A 16,156-nucleotide genomic window follows, 5' to 3' on the forward strand; every position below is an offset into this window, starting at 1 on the left:
TTAAGAGAAGGTCCTGGCACTTTCTGGTCTTTCTTGGGCGCCCTGGAGCCTTTTTGCCAACAATGGAACCGCTCTCCTTGAAGTTCTTGATGATGCGATAGATTGTTGACTGAGGTGCAATCTTTCTAGCTGCGATACTCTTCTCTGTTAGGCCATTTTTGTGCAGTGCAATGATGACTGCACGTGTTTCTTTAGAGATAACCATGGTTAACAGAAGAGAAACAATGATGCCAAGCACCAGCCTCCTTTTAAAGTGTCCAGTGGTGTCATTCTTACTTAATCATGACAGATTGTTCTCCAGCCCTGTCCTCATCAACACCCACACCTGTGTTAATGGAGCAATCACTGAAACGATGTTAGCTGGTCCTTTTAAGGCAGGGCTGCAATGATGTTGAAATGTGTTTTGGGGGATAAAGTTCATTTTCTAGGTAAATATTGACTTTGCAAGTAATTGCTGTTAAGCTGATCACTCTTTATAACATTCTGGAGTATATGCAAATTGCCATTAGGAAAACTGAAGCAGTAGACTGTAAAAATTTATATTTGTATCATTCTCAAAACTTTTGGCCATGACTGTATATATATATATATATATATATATATATATATATATATATATATATATATCTCAAGTGGCTTATAACTGACACCTATGTTGGGGTTTTCGTTATTTGCGTCCACTTGGGGTAATTCAACAGTTAAATCACTATGGACATAACATCACTAAGGATCATGTATGCAAAAGTCTCCTGTTGTCTAATGCTTCCCAACCCAGTGTAGAAAATATGTAACTATAGTAAATATACTCAAAGTATTCTCCTTCTACCAGTCATTCTACTGGTACCAACAATCTCCATCTGAACATTAATAAATGGCAACTACCTTACTTTCACCACTTTTTGTATCCAGTGGTACTCAGCTGTCAACATAGAATTGAATATACCCCTTCACCAGGTACTTTCCAAATGAAGTATCCAGCTATATCACAAGGACGAGGCCCCAGCAAGTAGCCTACTCCCAAAAATGAGTGTTGTACGGTTGTGATCAGTGGGTGACATCACCACTAGCTACAGATAGAGAGAAAAAAGACCATCTAACTCCATTTCAGAAAACAGTCTGCTCCTTTGTATAAGGGATACCCTGACTATATGTGGCTGTAAGTATTTCCAACAATATGGAGAAGTTCCTGAGTATATTAAAGTGGCTCCAAAGGTATAGTATAGTCTCATATTAAGCAGCACTTTAGGAGTCTTCCTCTACCAGTCTGCTAATCCTGTATTCATCGTTTTACAGAGTATAAAAGAAATAATATATCAATCATTAAGACTGAAATACTCTTAGCAGAATCCTTTAGAACTAAAATTACTATATTAATACGTTTTACATATTGTTTAGAGGCCTTTAAAACCAAGGACCACCAATAGATTCCCCCATTGCAGTCTAATTGGTGCCATATGGTTTTCATACAGAACTACAATTTAAATGAAGTTTACTTACTGGAAACATGTAGAAAACAAACCAGAAAGCAGCTCCTCAGCTGTTACATTGTGCTTCCAACATATGGCAATCTGCAATTAATACCACAGCTAAATGAGCACTGAAACCATGATACTTACTTAAAATGACTCTTTTCATCAGAGATCGCTCCCAAGCAGATGAGAAAACGCTTTTTGATTTCAGAAGTATTTAACGTTAAGGTATCATTACATCTGCTGTACTGGGATGTTCCATTGTATTTGTCATGGCTATACTTTGGAGCTTTATTTTTTACCTGTCACAAATGGCAGCATGTTAATCTGTCCCCAAGCAAATCACTATATTTAGAAGAAGAGAACCTGCACTAATATGGGACTACAGTCCTATGAAAAAGTTTGGGCACCCCTATTAATCTTAATCATTTTTAGTTCTAAATATTTTGGTGTTTGCAACAGCCATTTCAGTTTGATATATCTAATAACTGATGGACACAGTAATATTTCAGGATTGAAATGAGGTTTATTGTACTAACAGAAAATGCGCAATATGCAATAAACCAAAATTTGACCAGTGCAAAAATATGGGCACCTCAACAGAAAAGTGACATTAATATTTAGTACATCCTCCTTTTGCAAAGATAACAGCCTCTAGTCGCTTCCTGTAGCTTTTAATCAGTTCCTGGATCCTGGATGAAGGTATTTTGGACCATTTCTTTCTACAAAACAATTCAAGTTCAGTTAAGTTTGATGGTCGCCGAACATGGACAGCCCGCTCTCAAATGATCTGAAAACAAAGATTGTTCAACATAGTTGTTCAGGGGAAGGATACAAAACGTTGTCTCAGAGATTTAACCTGTCAGTTTCCATTGTGAGGAACATAGTAAGGAAATGGAAGACCACAGGGACAGTTCTTGTTAAGCCCAGAGGTGGCAGGCCAAGAAAAATATCAGAAAGGCAGAGAAGAAGAATGGTGAGAACAGTCAAGGACAATCCACAGACCACCTCCAAAGAGCTGCAGCATCATCTTGCTGCAGATGGTGTCACTGTGCATCGGTAACAATACAGCGCACTTTGCACAAATAGAAGCTGTATGGGAGAGTGATGAGAAAGAAGCCGTTTCTGCACGTACGCCACAAATAGAGTTGCCTGAGGTATGAAAAAGCACATTTGGACAAGGCAGCTTCATTTTGGAAACAAAAATTGAGTTGTTTGGTTATAAAAAAAGGCGTTATGCATGGCGTCCAAAAAGAAACAGCATTCCAAGAAAAACACATGCTACCCACTGTAAAATTTGGTGGAGGTTCCATCATGCTTTGGGGCTGTGTGGCCAATGCCGGCATCGGGAATCTTGTAAAAGTTGAGAGTCGCATGGATTCCACTCAGTATCAGCAGATTCTTGAGAATAATGTTCAAGAATCAGTGACGAAGTTGAAGTTACGCCGGGGATGGATATTTCAGCAAGACAATGATCCAAAACACCGCTCCAAATCCTCAGGCATTCATGCAGAGGAACAATTACAATGTTCTGGAATGGCCATCCCAGTCCCCAGACCTGAATATCATTGAACATCTGTGGGATGATTTGAAGCGGGCTGTCCATGCTCGGCGACCATCTAACTTAACTGAACTTGAATTGTTTGTCCAAAATACCTTTATCCAGGATCCAGGAACTGATTAAAAGCTACAGGAAGCGACTAGAGGCTGTTATCTTTGCAAAAGGAGGATGTACTAAATATTAATGTCACTTTTCTGTTGAGGTGCCCATACTTTTGCACCGGTCAAATTTTGGTTTAATGCATATTGCGCATTTTCTGTTAGTACAATAAACCTCATTTCAATCCTGAAATATTACTGTGTCCATCAGTTATTAGATATATCAAACTGAAATGGCTGTTGCAAATACCAAAATATTTAGAACTAAAAATGATTAAGATTAATAGGGGTGCCCAAACTTTTTCATAGGACTGTATATAACCACCATCTCCCTAATACTTCCCTAATTTCCCTAATATTTCTTTAACAAATTAGAATGGTTTCTATAATAAGCTTGCAGGGTGGTGAGCAATTTAAGCTCATACAGAGATGCAGACACAGGCTGCCATAAAACCGCATGTGTCTGATGACTGGCTAACAACAGAAGACCTGGGTGTTATGACTCTCTGTAGCTTTTCTACTCTGAAATCAGAAGTGATTCATTCTAATAATCAGTACTGAATATTAAAGAACTACAGTTCATGGAAAGGTATAGGGTCAAATAGATGATTTCATCATTTCTCTTCAAACTTAAGGAATATACACTCACCGGCCACTTTATTAGGTACACCATGCTAGTAATGGGTTGGACTCCCTTTTGCCTTCAGAACTGCCTCAATTCTTCGTGGCATAGATTCAACAAGGTGCTGGAAGCATTCCTCAGAGATTTTGGTCCATATTGACATGATGGCATCACACAGTTGCCGCAGATTTGTCGGCAGCACATCCATGATGCGAATCTCCCGTTCCACCACATCCCAAAGATGCTCTATTGGATTGAGATCTGGTGACTGTGGAGGCCATTGGAGTACAGTGAACTCATTGTCATGTTCAAGAAACCAGTCTGAGATGATTCCAGCTTTATGACATGGCGCATTATCCTGCTGAAAGTAGCCATCAGATGTTGGGTACATTGTGGTCATAAAGGGATGGACATGGTCAGCAACAATACTCAGGTAGGCTTTGGCGTTGCAACAATGCTCAATTGGTACCAAGGGGCCCAAAGAGTGCCAAGAAAATATTCCCCACACCATGACACCACCACCACCAGCCTGAAATGTTGATACAAGGCAGGATGGATCCATGCTTTCATGTTGTTGACGCCAAATTCTGACCCTACCATCCGAATGTCGCAGCAGAAATCGAGACTCATCAGACCAGGCAACGTTTTTCCAATCTTCAATTGTCCAATTTCGATGAGCTTGTGCAAATTGTAGCCTCAGTTTCCTGTTCTTAGCTGAAAGGAGTGGCACCCGGTGTGGTCTTCTGCTGCTGTAGCCCATCTGCCTCAAAGTTCGACGTACTGTGCGTTCAGAGATGCTCTTCTGGCTACCTTGGTTGTAACGGGTGGCTATTTGAGTCACTGTTGCCTTTCTATCAGCTCAAACCAGTCTGGCCATTCTCCTCTGACCTCTGGCATCAACAACGCATTTCCGCCCACAGAACTGCCGCTCACTGGATGTTTTTTCTTTTTCGGACCATTCTCTGTAAACCCTAGAGATGGTTGTGCGTGAAAATCCCAGTAGATCAGCAGTTTCTGAAATACTCAGACCAGCCCTTCTGGCACCAACAACCATGCCACGTTCAAAGGCACTCAAATCACCTTTCTTCCCCATACTGATGCTCGGTTTGAACTGCAGGAGATTGTCTTGACCATGTCTACATGCCTAAATGCACTGAGTTGCCGCCATGTGATTGGCTGATTAGAAATTAAGTGTTAACGAGCAGTTGGACAGGTGTACCTAATAAAGTGGCCAGTGAGTGTATCTTGAAAGAATCTCCGTCCTGAACAGTGGCGTAACTAGGAATGGTGGGGCCCCGTGGCAAACTTTTGACATGGGCCCCCCCCCATCCCAACTGACTCCGAACACCTCGACCGACCCCCTCCTCCGCACTCTACTATGTCCCTTACTGGCCCCTGCACACAGTATTAACCCCAATAGTGGCCCCTGCACACAGTATTAACCCCAATAGTGTCCCCTGCACACACTATTAACCCCAATAGTGTCCCATGCACACAGTATTAACCCCCATAGTGTCCCCTGCACACACTATTAACCCCAATAGTGTCCCCTGCACACACTATTAACCCCCATAGTGTCCCCTGCACACACTATTAACCCCAATAGTGTCCCCTGCACACACTATTAACCCCAATAGTGTCCCCTGCACACAGTATTAACCCCAATAGTGGCCCCTGCACACAGTATTAACCCTAATAGTGTCCCCTGCACATACTATTAACCCCAATAGTGTCCCATGCACACAGTATTAACCCCAATAGTGTCCCCTGCACACACTATTAACCCCAATAGTGTCCCATGCACACAGTATTAACCCCAATAGTGTCCCCTGCACACACTATTAACCCCAATAGTGTCCCCTGCACACAGTATTAACCCCAATAGTGGCCCTTGCACACAGTATTAACCCCAATAGTGTCCCCTGCACACAGTATTAACCCCAATAGTGTCCCCTGCACACAGTATTAACCCCAATAGTGTCCCCTGCACACAGTATTAACCTCAATAGTGTCCCCTGCAGAATGCTGGGTTCATGTGACGTCAGAGACGTCACACAACAGTAGGACGGAGGCCTGGCAGGATCGCGGAGAGGTAAGTAATAGAGATGAGCGAACAGTGTTCTATCGAACACATGTTCGATCGGATATCAGGGTGTTCGCCATGTTCGAATCGAATCGAACACCGCGTGGTAAAGTGCGCCAAAATTCGATTCCCCTCCCACCTTCCCTGGCGCCTTTTTTGCACCAATAACAGCGCAGGGGAGGTGGGACAGGAACTACGACACCGGGGGCATTGAAAAAAATTGGAAAAAGTCATTGGCTGCCGAAATCAGGTGACCTCCATTTTAGACGAATAGTGGATTTCAAATCCGGGTCATATGAGAATGTGAACTTTGTGACTAAGAGACAGGGATAGCTGTACAGGCAGGGATAGCTAGGGATAACCTTTATTTAGGGGGGAATGTTATTAAAAATAACTTTTTGGGGCTCTATCGGGTGTGTAATTGTGATTTTTGTGAGATAAACTTTTTCCCATAGGGATGCATTGGCCAGCGCTGATTGGCCGAATTCCGTACTCTGGCCAATCAGCGCTGGCCAATGCATTCTATTAGCTTGATGAAGCAGAGTGTGCACAAGGGTTCAAGCGCACAAGGGAGTGCACTTGAACCCTTGTGCACACTCTGCTTCATCAAGCTAATAGAATGCATTGGCCAGCGCTGATTGGCCAATGTATTCTATTAGCCTGATGAAGTAGAGCTGAATGTGTGTCCTAAGCACACTCATTCAGCACTGCTTCATCACGCCAATACAATGCATTAGCCAGTGCTGATTGGCCAGAGTACGGAATTCGGCCAATCAGCGCTGGCCAATGCATTCTATTAGCCCGATGAAGTAGAGCTGAATGTGTGTGCTAAGCACACACATTCAGCACTGCTTCATCACGCCAATACAATGCATTAGCCAGTGCTGATTGGCCAGAGTACGGAACTCGACCAATCAGCGCTGGCTCTGCTGGAGGAGGCGGAGTCTAAGATCGCTCCACACCAGTCTCCATTCAGGTCCGACCTTAGACTCCGCCTCCTCCGGCAGAGCCAGCGCTGATTGGCCGAAGGCTGGCCAATGCATTCCTATGCGAATGCAGAGACTTAGCAGTGCTGAGTCAGTTTTGCTCAACTACACATCTGATGCACACTCGGCACTGCTACATCAGATGTAGCAATCTGATGTAGCAGAGCCGAGGGTGCACTAGAACCCCTGTGCAAACTCAGTTCACGCTAATAGAATGCATTGGCCAGCGCTGATTGGCCAATGCATTCTATTAGCCCGATGAAGTAGAGCTGAATGTGTGTGCTAAGCACACACATTCAGCACTGCTTCATCACGCCAATACAATGCATTAGCCAGTGCTGATTGGCCAGAGTACGGAATTCGGCCAATCAGCGCTGGCTCTGCTGGAGGAGGTGGAGTCTAAGGTCAGACCTGAATGGAGACTGGTGTGGAGCGATCTTAGACTCCGCCTCCTCCAGCAGAGCCAGCGCTGATTGGCCGAATTCCGTACTCTGGCCAATCAGCACTGGCTAATGCATTGTATTGGCGTGATGAAGCAGTGCTGAATGTGTGTGCTTAGCACACACATTCAGCTCTACTTCATCGGGCTAATAGAATGCATTGGCCAGCGCTGATTGGCCGAATTCCGTACTCTGGCCAATCAGCACTGGCTAATGCATTGTATTGGCGTGATGAAGCAGTGCTGAATGTGTGTGCTTAGCACACACATTCAGCTCTACTTCATCGGGCTAATAGAATGCATTGGCCAGCGCTGATTGGCCAGAGTACGGAATTCGGCCAATCAGCGCTGGCTCTGCTGGAGGAGGCGGAGTCTAAGATTGCTCCACACCAGTCTCCATTCAGGTCCGACCTTAGACTCCGCCTCCTCCAGCAGAGCCAGCGCTGATTGGCCGAATTCCGTACTCTGGCCAATCAGCACTGGCTAATGCATTGTATTGGCGTGATGAAGCAGTGCTGAATGTGTGTGCTTAGCACACACATTCAGCTCTACTTCATCGGGCTAATAGAATGCATTGGCCAGCGCTGATTGGCCGAATTCCGTACTCTGGCCAATCAGCACTGGCTAATGCATTGTATTGGCGTGATGAAGCAGTGCTGAATGTGTGTGCTTAGCACACACATTCAGCTCTACTTCATCGGGCTAATAGAATGCATTGGCCAGCGCTGATTGGCCAGAGTACGGAATTCGGCCAATTAGCGCTGGCTCTGCTGGAGGAGGCGGAGTCTAAGATCGCTCCACACCAGTCTCCATTCAGGTCCGACCTTAGACTCCGCCTCCTCCAGCAGAGCCAGCGCTGATTGGCCGAATTCCGTACTCTGGCCAATCAGCACTGGCTAATGCATTGTATTGGCGTGATGAAGCAGTGCTGAATGTGTGTGCTTAGCACACACATTCAGCTCTACTTCATCGGGCTAATAGAATGCATTGGCCAGCGCTGATTGGCCGAATTCCGTACTCTGGCCAATCAGCACTGGCTAATGCATTGTATTGGCGTGATGAAGCAGTGCTGAATGAGTGTGCTTAGCACACACATTCAGCTCTACTTCATCGGGCTAATAGAATGCATTGGCCAATCAGCGCTGGCCAATGCATTCTATTAGCGTGAACTGAGTTTGCACAGGGGTTCTAGTGCACCCTCGGCTCTGCTACATCAGATTGCTACATCTGATGTAGCAGTGCCGAGTGTGCATCAGATGTGTAGTTGAGCAAAACTGACTCAGCACTGCTAAGTCTCTGCATTCGCATAGGAATGCATTGGCCAGCCTTCGGCCAATCAGCGCTGGCTCTGCCGGAGGAGGCGGAGTCTAAGGTCGGACCTGAATGGAGACTGGTGTGGAGCGATCTTAGACTCTGCCTCCTCCAGCAGAGCCAGCGCTGATTGGTCGAGTTCCGTACTCTGGCCAATCAGCACTGGCCAATGCATTTCTATGGGGAAAAGTTAGCTTGCGAAAATCGCAAACTGACAGGGATTTCCATGAAATAAAGTGACTTTTATGCCCCCAGACATGCTTCCCCTGCTGTCCCAGTGTCATTCCAGGGTGTTGGTATCATTTCCTGGGGTGTCATAGTGGACTTGGTGACCCTCCAGACACGAATTTGGGTTTCCCCCTTAACGAGTTTATGTTCCCCATAGACTATAATGGGGTTCGAAACCCATTCGAACACTCGAACAGTGAGCGGCTGTTCGAATCGAATTTCGAACCTCGAACATTTTAGTGTTCGCTCATCTCTAGTAAGTAACAGTTTTTTATGTTCCCTTACCTCTCCGGTCCGCCGATCATTATACTCGGGGGTGTGCAAAGACCCCCGAGTATAATGATAGTGTCTGTGGGGCCCGTGGTGTCACTTGCCGATCCCGGCCCAGCCAGGATCGGCAAGTGAATAGGGCCCGTAACAGCCTATTTAAAAAAAAAAACGCAGCGGTAGCGGCTGTCACCGGGCCCCCGAATGGTCCGGGCCCTGTGGCAGCTGCTACTGCTGCTACCACGGTAGTTACGCCACTGGTCCTGAATATAGTGTCATAAATCTAGCTACCCCTGCCCACTACTGTCTGAATTTGCATGAATTCCAGACTTGAGATGTTTCATTTTTGCAACAACTTAAAGGGGTTGCGCTAACAGGGACATCCCATTTCAGAAAGAAGCCCCCAGGACAATCAGCTGAATGCCTGGCACCCAGACAAACAAGTGATTTTGCCAGGAAAAATGTAGCATTACATGGAACCATTCAAATGAATGACCTACCAAGTAATATATTGAGTCCATCAGAACCAGCAATGTTCCTATACAGCGTCTCTCCATTCTAACTGAAACATGGGGTGGTCCTGATGGGGAGAATGTCCTTTTATGATGCCCATATGCTCTGATAGTGCATACGATTAGGAGTCTTCATGGACCAGCCCTTTCACCATAAGGCAATGCTTTTACAGACATACTATTTATGACCCTGTACTCATGTACACAACATATTACTATATTGTAGCTTTTTAATTACATATACCATGCACCTTGTATAGTCCCTTTTCACAGTACTAATGTGCATCTTGTAGGAATCCATAACCTTTAATACTGAACTGTAACTACATCAGGAGCAGTGAACCATCATGAAGTTCTCAGTCCCTATTGTTATCCATAAGATAATAAAAGGGTGGAGGTGATAGTGGTGGATGGAGCGGCTGTGGTGCATCAAGAAAAGATGTCCCCAGAGCTGAAAGCGATGCATGCTGAAGAGATATCTGTATTGGGTATTAACTTTATGAAATACATGCTGATTTCTGTTTGGCTTTTAGCTTTTCTCTTTAAAGATGTTAAGTTAGGTACATAAAATAAATAATAAGATAAAATTGTTTGATTCTCATGGCAAGTATCATTGATGTGTCAATGTAATAAAAATAGTTCAACACTAGGGTTGAGCCAATCTTGACTTTTCAGGATCGATTTTAAAATCCGATTTCTGATCATTTTTCATTCGAACCCGATCTCGATCCCAATGCAAGTCAATGGGATTTTTTTTTAATAATCGGAGATCGGATTTTAAAAGCAATCCTACCCCCTGGTGTCCACTTACCTCCAGAGATGGCTGGTCCTGTGCCTTCATTCTTCGCCTCGCTGCTGCTCCACGCTGCTTTTCTTCCTTCGCTGCCCCCTCCTTGCCAGGTTAGGAGAGTGTGGGCGGGTTAGGAGAGTGTGGGAGGGCACTGGGAGGGGAGACATCACGTCTCCCCGCCCTGTACCCGCCCACACTCTAAGCCACAAGCCCCGCCTACCTAGCGCTTTAAACACTAACCTGGGAGGCGGGGCAGCAAGAAGAAGGAGGGCACTGGAGCAGCCATCTCTAGAGGTAAGTAGCTGCTAGAGATTTAGTTTAGCCTTCCATTCGAATGAATGGAGGCAGCCGGCGCGCAGGGGGTTAAGGCTGTATGTCGGCTGCTTCCATTCATTCCTATGGAACTGCAGCAGAGCCTTCACACTGAATATACATCGTATACTCAGTGTGAAGGCTAAGCAATGCATTGTGGGAAAAATCACCGATCTCGATCCCACATAAAAAGATTGTGTTCGGAATTCCGATGGCGATCGTGAAATTTTCTCGATCGCCGATCGGAATCCGATCTTTTCCGAACAAGATCGCTCAACCCTATTCAACACAGTTTTGTTCCTATGTAAACCCTATGGAATGCTGTCCAACATAAAACTATCCTCTGTTACTGGTTCTTCTTATGCTCACCTGGTATCATCATCTTGCTCGGGTGTAGTCCTAGCCATGAACTCATCTTCTGTTAATACTTCTTAGTTGCTATTCAGCAACTTTTCAACTTCATTTTCTTGCATATCCTGAAACTCTTTTAGCCAAAGTTGCAATGCTTTGCATAAGCGGCAAGTTGTCATTTTCTGGAGTGTAATCTGGAGCACTGGTGGTGCCAGAAAATAGCTGCTTTTCTGGTCAAACTACTTTAAAGCATGAGGCTTGCACCCATAAAGATGTTCCAATTTCCATGGGATAGAGATAGGGATCCTGTAGTTTGTGCCAATGCTTTGCAGTAGATGGTATACGTAGCTGCAGCAAATTCTTCATGCATTTCCATCTTATTTTCTTGATATGCTTTACTGTTGACTGAGTAACTCCATAATGGTGACCAACTGCAAGAGCCATTTTGTCTGAATCAAGCATAACTAAAAGATCTAGCTTTTCTTAAGGTTCATCGGTTTGCTATAACTTCCTGAACCTGTAAGAAGTCTGTGGCTGGGACCTATAATCGCCCACAGTACTATAGGGTAATTGTATTCATGTAAAAGTTCACTATCAGATCCCCAGGTGAAAGAGTGATGTAAGCGTGCATAGCATCACTGAATTAGTCAATTGTATGTATAGTAAAGGATTTGTGGTTCTATGCAATGTTCAGGGACGGTATCCGTGCTTTCACCTTTGGTAGTTTTGCAGTTACTGTACAGTACTGTGGGCAGTACACTAGTGGGGTCCCAAGTGCAGTGTTGCTACTACAATACAGTATTGATTTCAGAAAAATTGATGATGGAATTGTCAATCTTTGTGCATCTTCTGCTGACCCACAAAATATCAAAACCATTATGTGGAAAAGCACAATGTGGAAGGAACACATGTAATATTATAAGTAATGAGAAATCTATCATTCTAAAGCTCTAGTACTAACATGAAGACTTAAGCAACATTTATAGTGAGCTGTAAATTGAGGATTGGTACAGGTATATATATATATATATATATATATATATATATATATATATATATACACACACAACAATCTAGGTACATATAAGGCTCAGACACTGTATACTGCCTGCCAATAAACAGTGTCTGTAAGATAAGCTGACATATACAGTTTAGTATGCTCACCTGTTTTTCTGATCTCACACAGGGAGCATCTGTAGAGGGGGCGTCAGAGAACACTCCAAAAACAATGTTGCCATATTGGGCGGACTCTGTGTTTAAGGGATGTTTAAATCTTCATTTCTTACATTTCTCCATTTATGTGGTGCTTTATTAATTTCTATGAGTTTTACAAGATTAGAAAAACATGGCGGCTTACTTTCAAAAACAGTATCACACCAATTAATTTGAACTGGTCTGAATAATAATTCCACACCCAACTTGTTGAGACTATTTTTGGAAGAAAGCAGCCATGTTTGTGCAGTCCTGTACAATCTCCGATGCTTTTTTGGTGTCTCAATTGTTTCCCTCAATATATAGTAACATGCTCAGATTGTGTTAAAGACTGCATTAAACCATTGAATGCCTAGTGGACATTTATCACATATTTTGGTATATAAATTTTCATGATGGTTTTCTCAGCCTTCAATCAAACACAGTTATTTCCAGTACTTATTGGCATGGTTTTTAGCCCTATCGAATTAATATGCCATATTATGTCTTGGCTTATACTAAAGTAATAACCAAGGGTTTCATTTGCAAAAACGAGTAAACTGCGCAGGACTGAGACTTTCTTAACTCAACAGTTCCAAGTGACTTTCAAGCAGTTTGCATTGTCACATACAACATCCTTCTACAACTCTTTATCCTTCAATAAGTTAAAAGCTTTGGCCTAAAATATGGCTTAAAAATAAGGAGTTTACAGGACAACATTTATTATATAGTATGCGAGGCAGTAACTGTAGGAGCAGCAATGGGATCATGAAAATCAACAAATGGATCTTAACAATGCTTTGTAACGCTTACTAGGTTTCATTGGGACATGTACAATAGGTGGACTATTTACTGAGAACTAGCTATACAAGAAAGCAGAGTAAACTATTGGTTCCTGTAACAGTGGAACATACAGTACACTCGTGTACAGTATAAAGATACATACACAGGATTTTCTTCTGGTGTTGATTCACCACTAAAACAACCCCCACCACCTATTAGGAGAGGAGCAGCGCTTATAGGAGATGAGGAATGGGCAGAAGATCAGCGTATACTGCATTTAGAATGGCACTCCGCCCCGCTCCCTGATCACGGTACATAGTCTAGGCTGTACTAGTAATACCCTCCCAATGCCCAGCTCCAGTGCAGACATCTGCATCTCTAGAAATCATTTTATATTAGTGAAATGTAATTAAAACATGATTTATTAGCATAAATACTACCTTTTGTTTTCCGAATTTCCTGACATCTAATGAACATGCTGAATAATATACACTTAAGACCTAATGTTAACTGTAGCAGAAAACTAATTATACTCCCTAAAAGAACATATAAAACAAAAGGATCAAGAAAGTACTTTTACATTTTAATCTCAAAAACATTGATTTCATGAAATTCTTTTTGATTTGGACAAATGGTGAGATATCTCATGAACATGTCGCTGCTTTGCGATGGCTTTCCTTGCAACTAGTACTTTTCATATAGGGAAGACTACTGATATAAGGTTTATGTTACTGCTAGTGGTTATGTCCAATGCAATAAAGGATCAGTCTAAACTGCTGCTGCAATTACACTGCCAGCTAGTAGACAAAACACGGTCAACCTAAACATTTTACTTGCAGAAACGTATAAGGGAACCTTCACACGGAGTTTACGCTCAGCTCATTCAGACACGTAAACACGTGTCAAAGTGCCCGCTGTAAAACACAATCCCATAGACTTCAATGTGTGCCGGTCTTACGCGCGCTACACATTGAAATCAATGGGTTTACTTTTCAATAAAGTAAGACAGTGGACAAACAAAGCAGTTTTGCTGAAGCAGTGTATTTAGGAAAAGTCTTACATCCACATTAACAAGCAGTATAGATAGGATCCTTGTGATGGGACAACCCTTTTAAAACTTCGTCATTTTGTCATTCACAGATGAATTATAAAGATCAAAAAACCTAAAAATCTGTGTAGTAGTCTATGAACTAAAGACAACTCCACTGTATAACACATACAGTATATGGTGACAAAGTAAATACAATGCTTGTTATTATAAAACACGTATCTGTACATTATAATATTGTCTTATGACATTCACTGTTTTTGTAGCTGATTTGTATTGGCAGAAACAATTATTGGGTTACCTGCTTCAGCTTCTTCAAGTCTTCATCAAGCTCTAGATTGTCCAAGATAACCGCCACAAACAAGCTGAGCAAAATCTATTAACAGGAAGACAGAAAACAAACCTCATCATCATTACTATAAGAACGGTGGCATCAACGTGTAGGCAATAGCTTTAAACTTAAATATGATATCCCATCACATTACATCTGCATATATGAAAATATTGAAGGAGATATATTAAGCAAAATGCACCAGAATGCTGGCGTAATCTGCACCAAAAAAGTGTCTACTGTGCCTGCCGCCACATTTATTAAGTGTGTTAGACCGGGGCCCCACATGGGTTAACCGTGGTTTTACAGCCCCTGCAAACTGGATAAAAGCACCATGGCCTCTTCATACAGCTGATCAGCGGGGGTCCTCGCTGGTGGACCAGCACTGATCTCTTAGATTTTAGACTATTAGGACCCTGCAGATCACCTGTTTCCCGGAGCACACAGCTCCCACCTGTTTGCATGCCGGGTGCTGCGTCGCTTACTCACTGTATGCTCCATAACCTCAGATGTGAGTAGTATAGTTGTATCCCTTTCAAGTATCTGAATGTGGCTGCAGTGTCGCTATCTCATGTACGCTGTAGGGAGGGACAGTTACGCCACTGTCACTGAACTATAATGTCTATTGGAAATGGGGTCAGGAAACAAAGAATTGAAAATTCTAACAAAGATTTTCCAGTCAAGTTCTTAATTGTCTAATGTATATAAAATAGCAAATATTCCAGTCCCTCAAGGATTTTAAATATTGCAATAAAAATAATTTCATGTTTGAAGACTGAAACCTATCATTACATAAAATCAAACATTTATAATGAAAATTAAATAGAGTTAGTGTTCAGATATATTTCCTCTAATATACCGCATTAAGAGTCATATTCTGATAATTTCCTCCTACGACAAACAATATCATCATTCAGTGTGTCATGCCTTCAGGAGATTTGTCGGCCTGATCGCAATAACAACAATTGCCTTCCCAAGTTTATTAAATTGTTTGAAGATGGTTTGCTATTATTTCTTCGGCACTTGTTATAATGCATTCTAATTATAGCTTTTACTGTTCCATTAAATGGCCAGGAATATAGAATACACAGTCAGTGCTACTCTGTCAAGGTCCTTAACCTTTATATTCTCACTGAATTAGAAAAAATAGCTACAAACATAAAAAATAATAAACTTTCAATAACATTAGAAATAGTCATAAAATGTTTACGCATTGGCCGCTCTTTCACAATTGCGCTGCTATGTATTTTAGTCATTCAATGCTTACTCAGCTGTGCTAGAATAACTTTTATTTCAGTAATGCCGACTATAATAAAATAGGTCCATTCAGGACTCTAGAAATTGTTTTATACAGGACAAATCATTTTCATATTTGTATGTAGAAATAAAAGCTATTCAAAGCATGGTTTGCAATGACTAATAGGTTAATGGGGTTGGAACAAGATTTAAAATGATTCCATTTCACTAGGTTATTAGAGATTGAACATCCCCCCTCCACCCCCAATTCCGGAATGGGGGTCCCACTCTCCAATCTGATGGAGCAGCTGGCTGAGAATGCACATACCCACCCCATTTATTCTCCCACTTCGTGGCCAGATTCAGCATCAGAAGGGAAGAACGGGACCTCTGTCCCAACGGTCAGACCTCAACTTATCAGGAAGTGATCCCCTATCTATATGATAACTTTAAATCTTTGTCCAATCCCTTTACTGAGTATTACTATATGGGTTTAAACAGGAAATCCAGAGTGGGGGTCTTTTGTGTGCATTGATTT

General features: G+C 42.6%; 1 protein-coding gene across 2 annotated transcripts in view; it reads right to left on the minus strand.

The window, feature by feature from the left end:
• NALCN (sodium leak channel, non-selective) overlaps positions 1–16,156 on the minus strand; it is a 356,507-nt gene that overhangs the window by 111,249 nt on the left and 229,102 nt on the right. For both annotated transcript variants that reach the window (XM_075265321.1, XM_075265319.1), the window contains one exon: positions 14,353–14,427. In XM_075265321.1, the coding sequence (XP_075121422.1) occupies positions 14,353–14,427 (75 nt within the window). The remainder of the gene's footprint in view (positions 1–14,352; positions 14,428–16,156) is intronic.

Source organism: Leptodactylus fuscus, chromosome 2 (genome assembly GCF_031893055.1).
Source record: "Leptodactylus fuscus isolate aLepFus1 chromosome 2, aLepFus1.hap2, whole genome shotgun sequence".
Classification (NCBI taxonomy): domain Eukaryota; kingdom Metazoa; phylum Chordata; class Amphibia; order Anura; family Leptodactylidae; genus Leptodactylus; species Leptodactylus fuscus.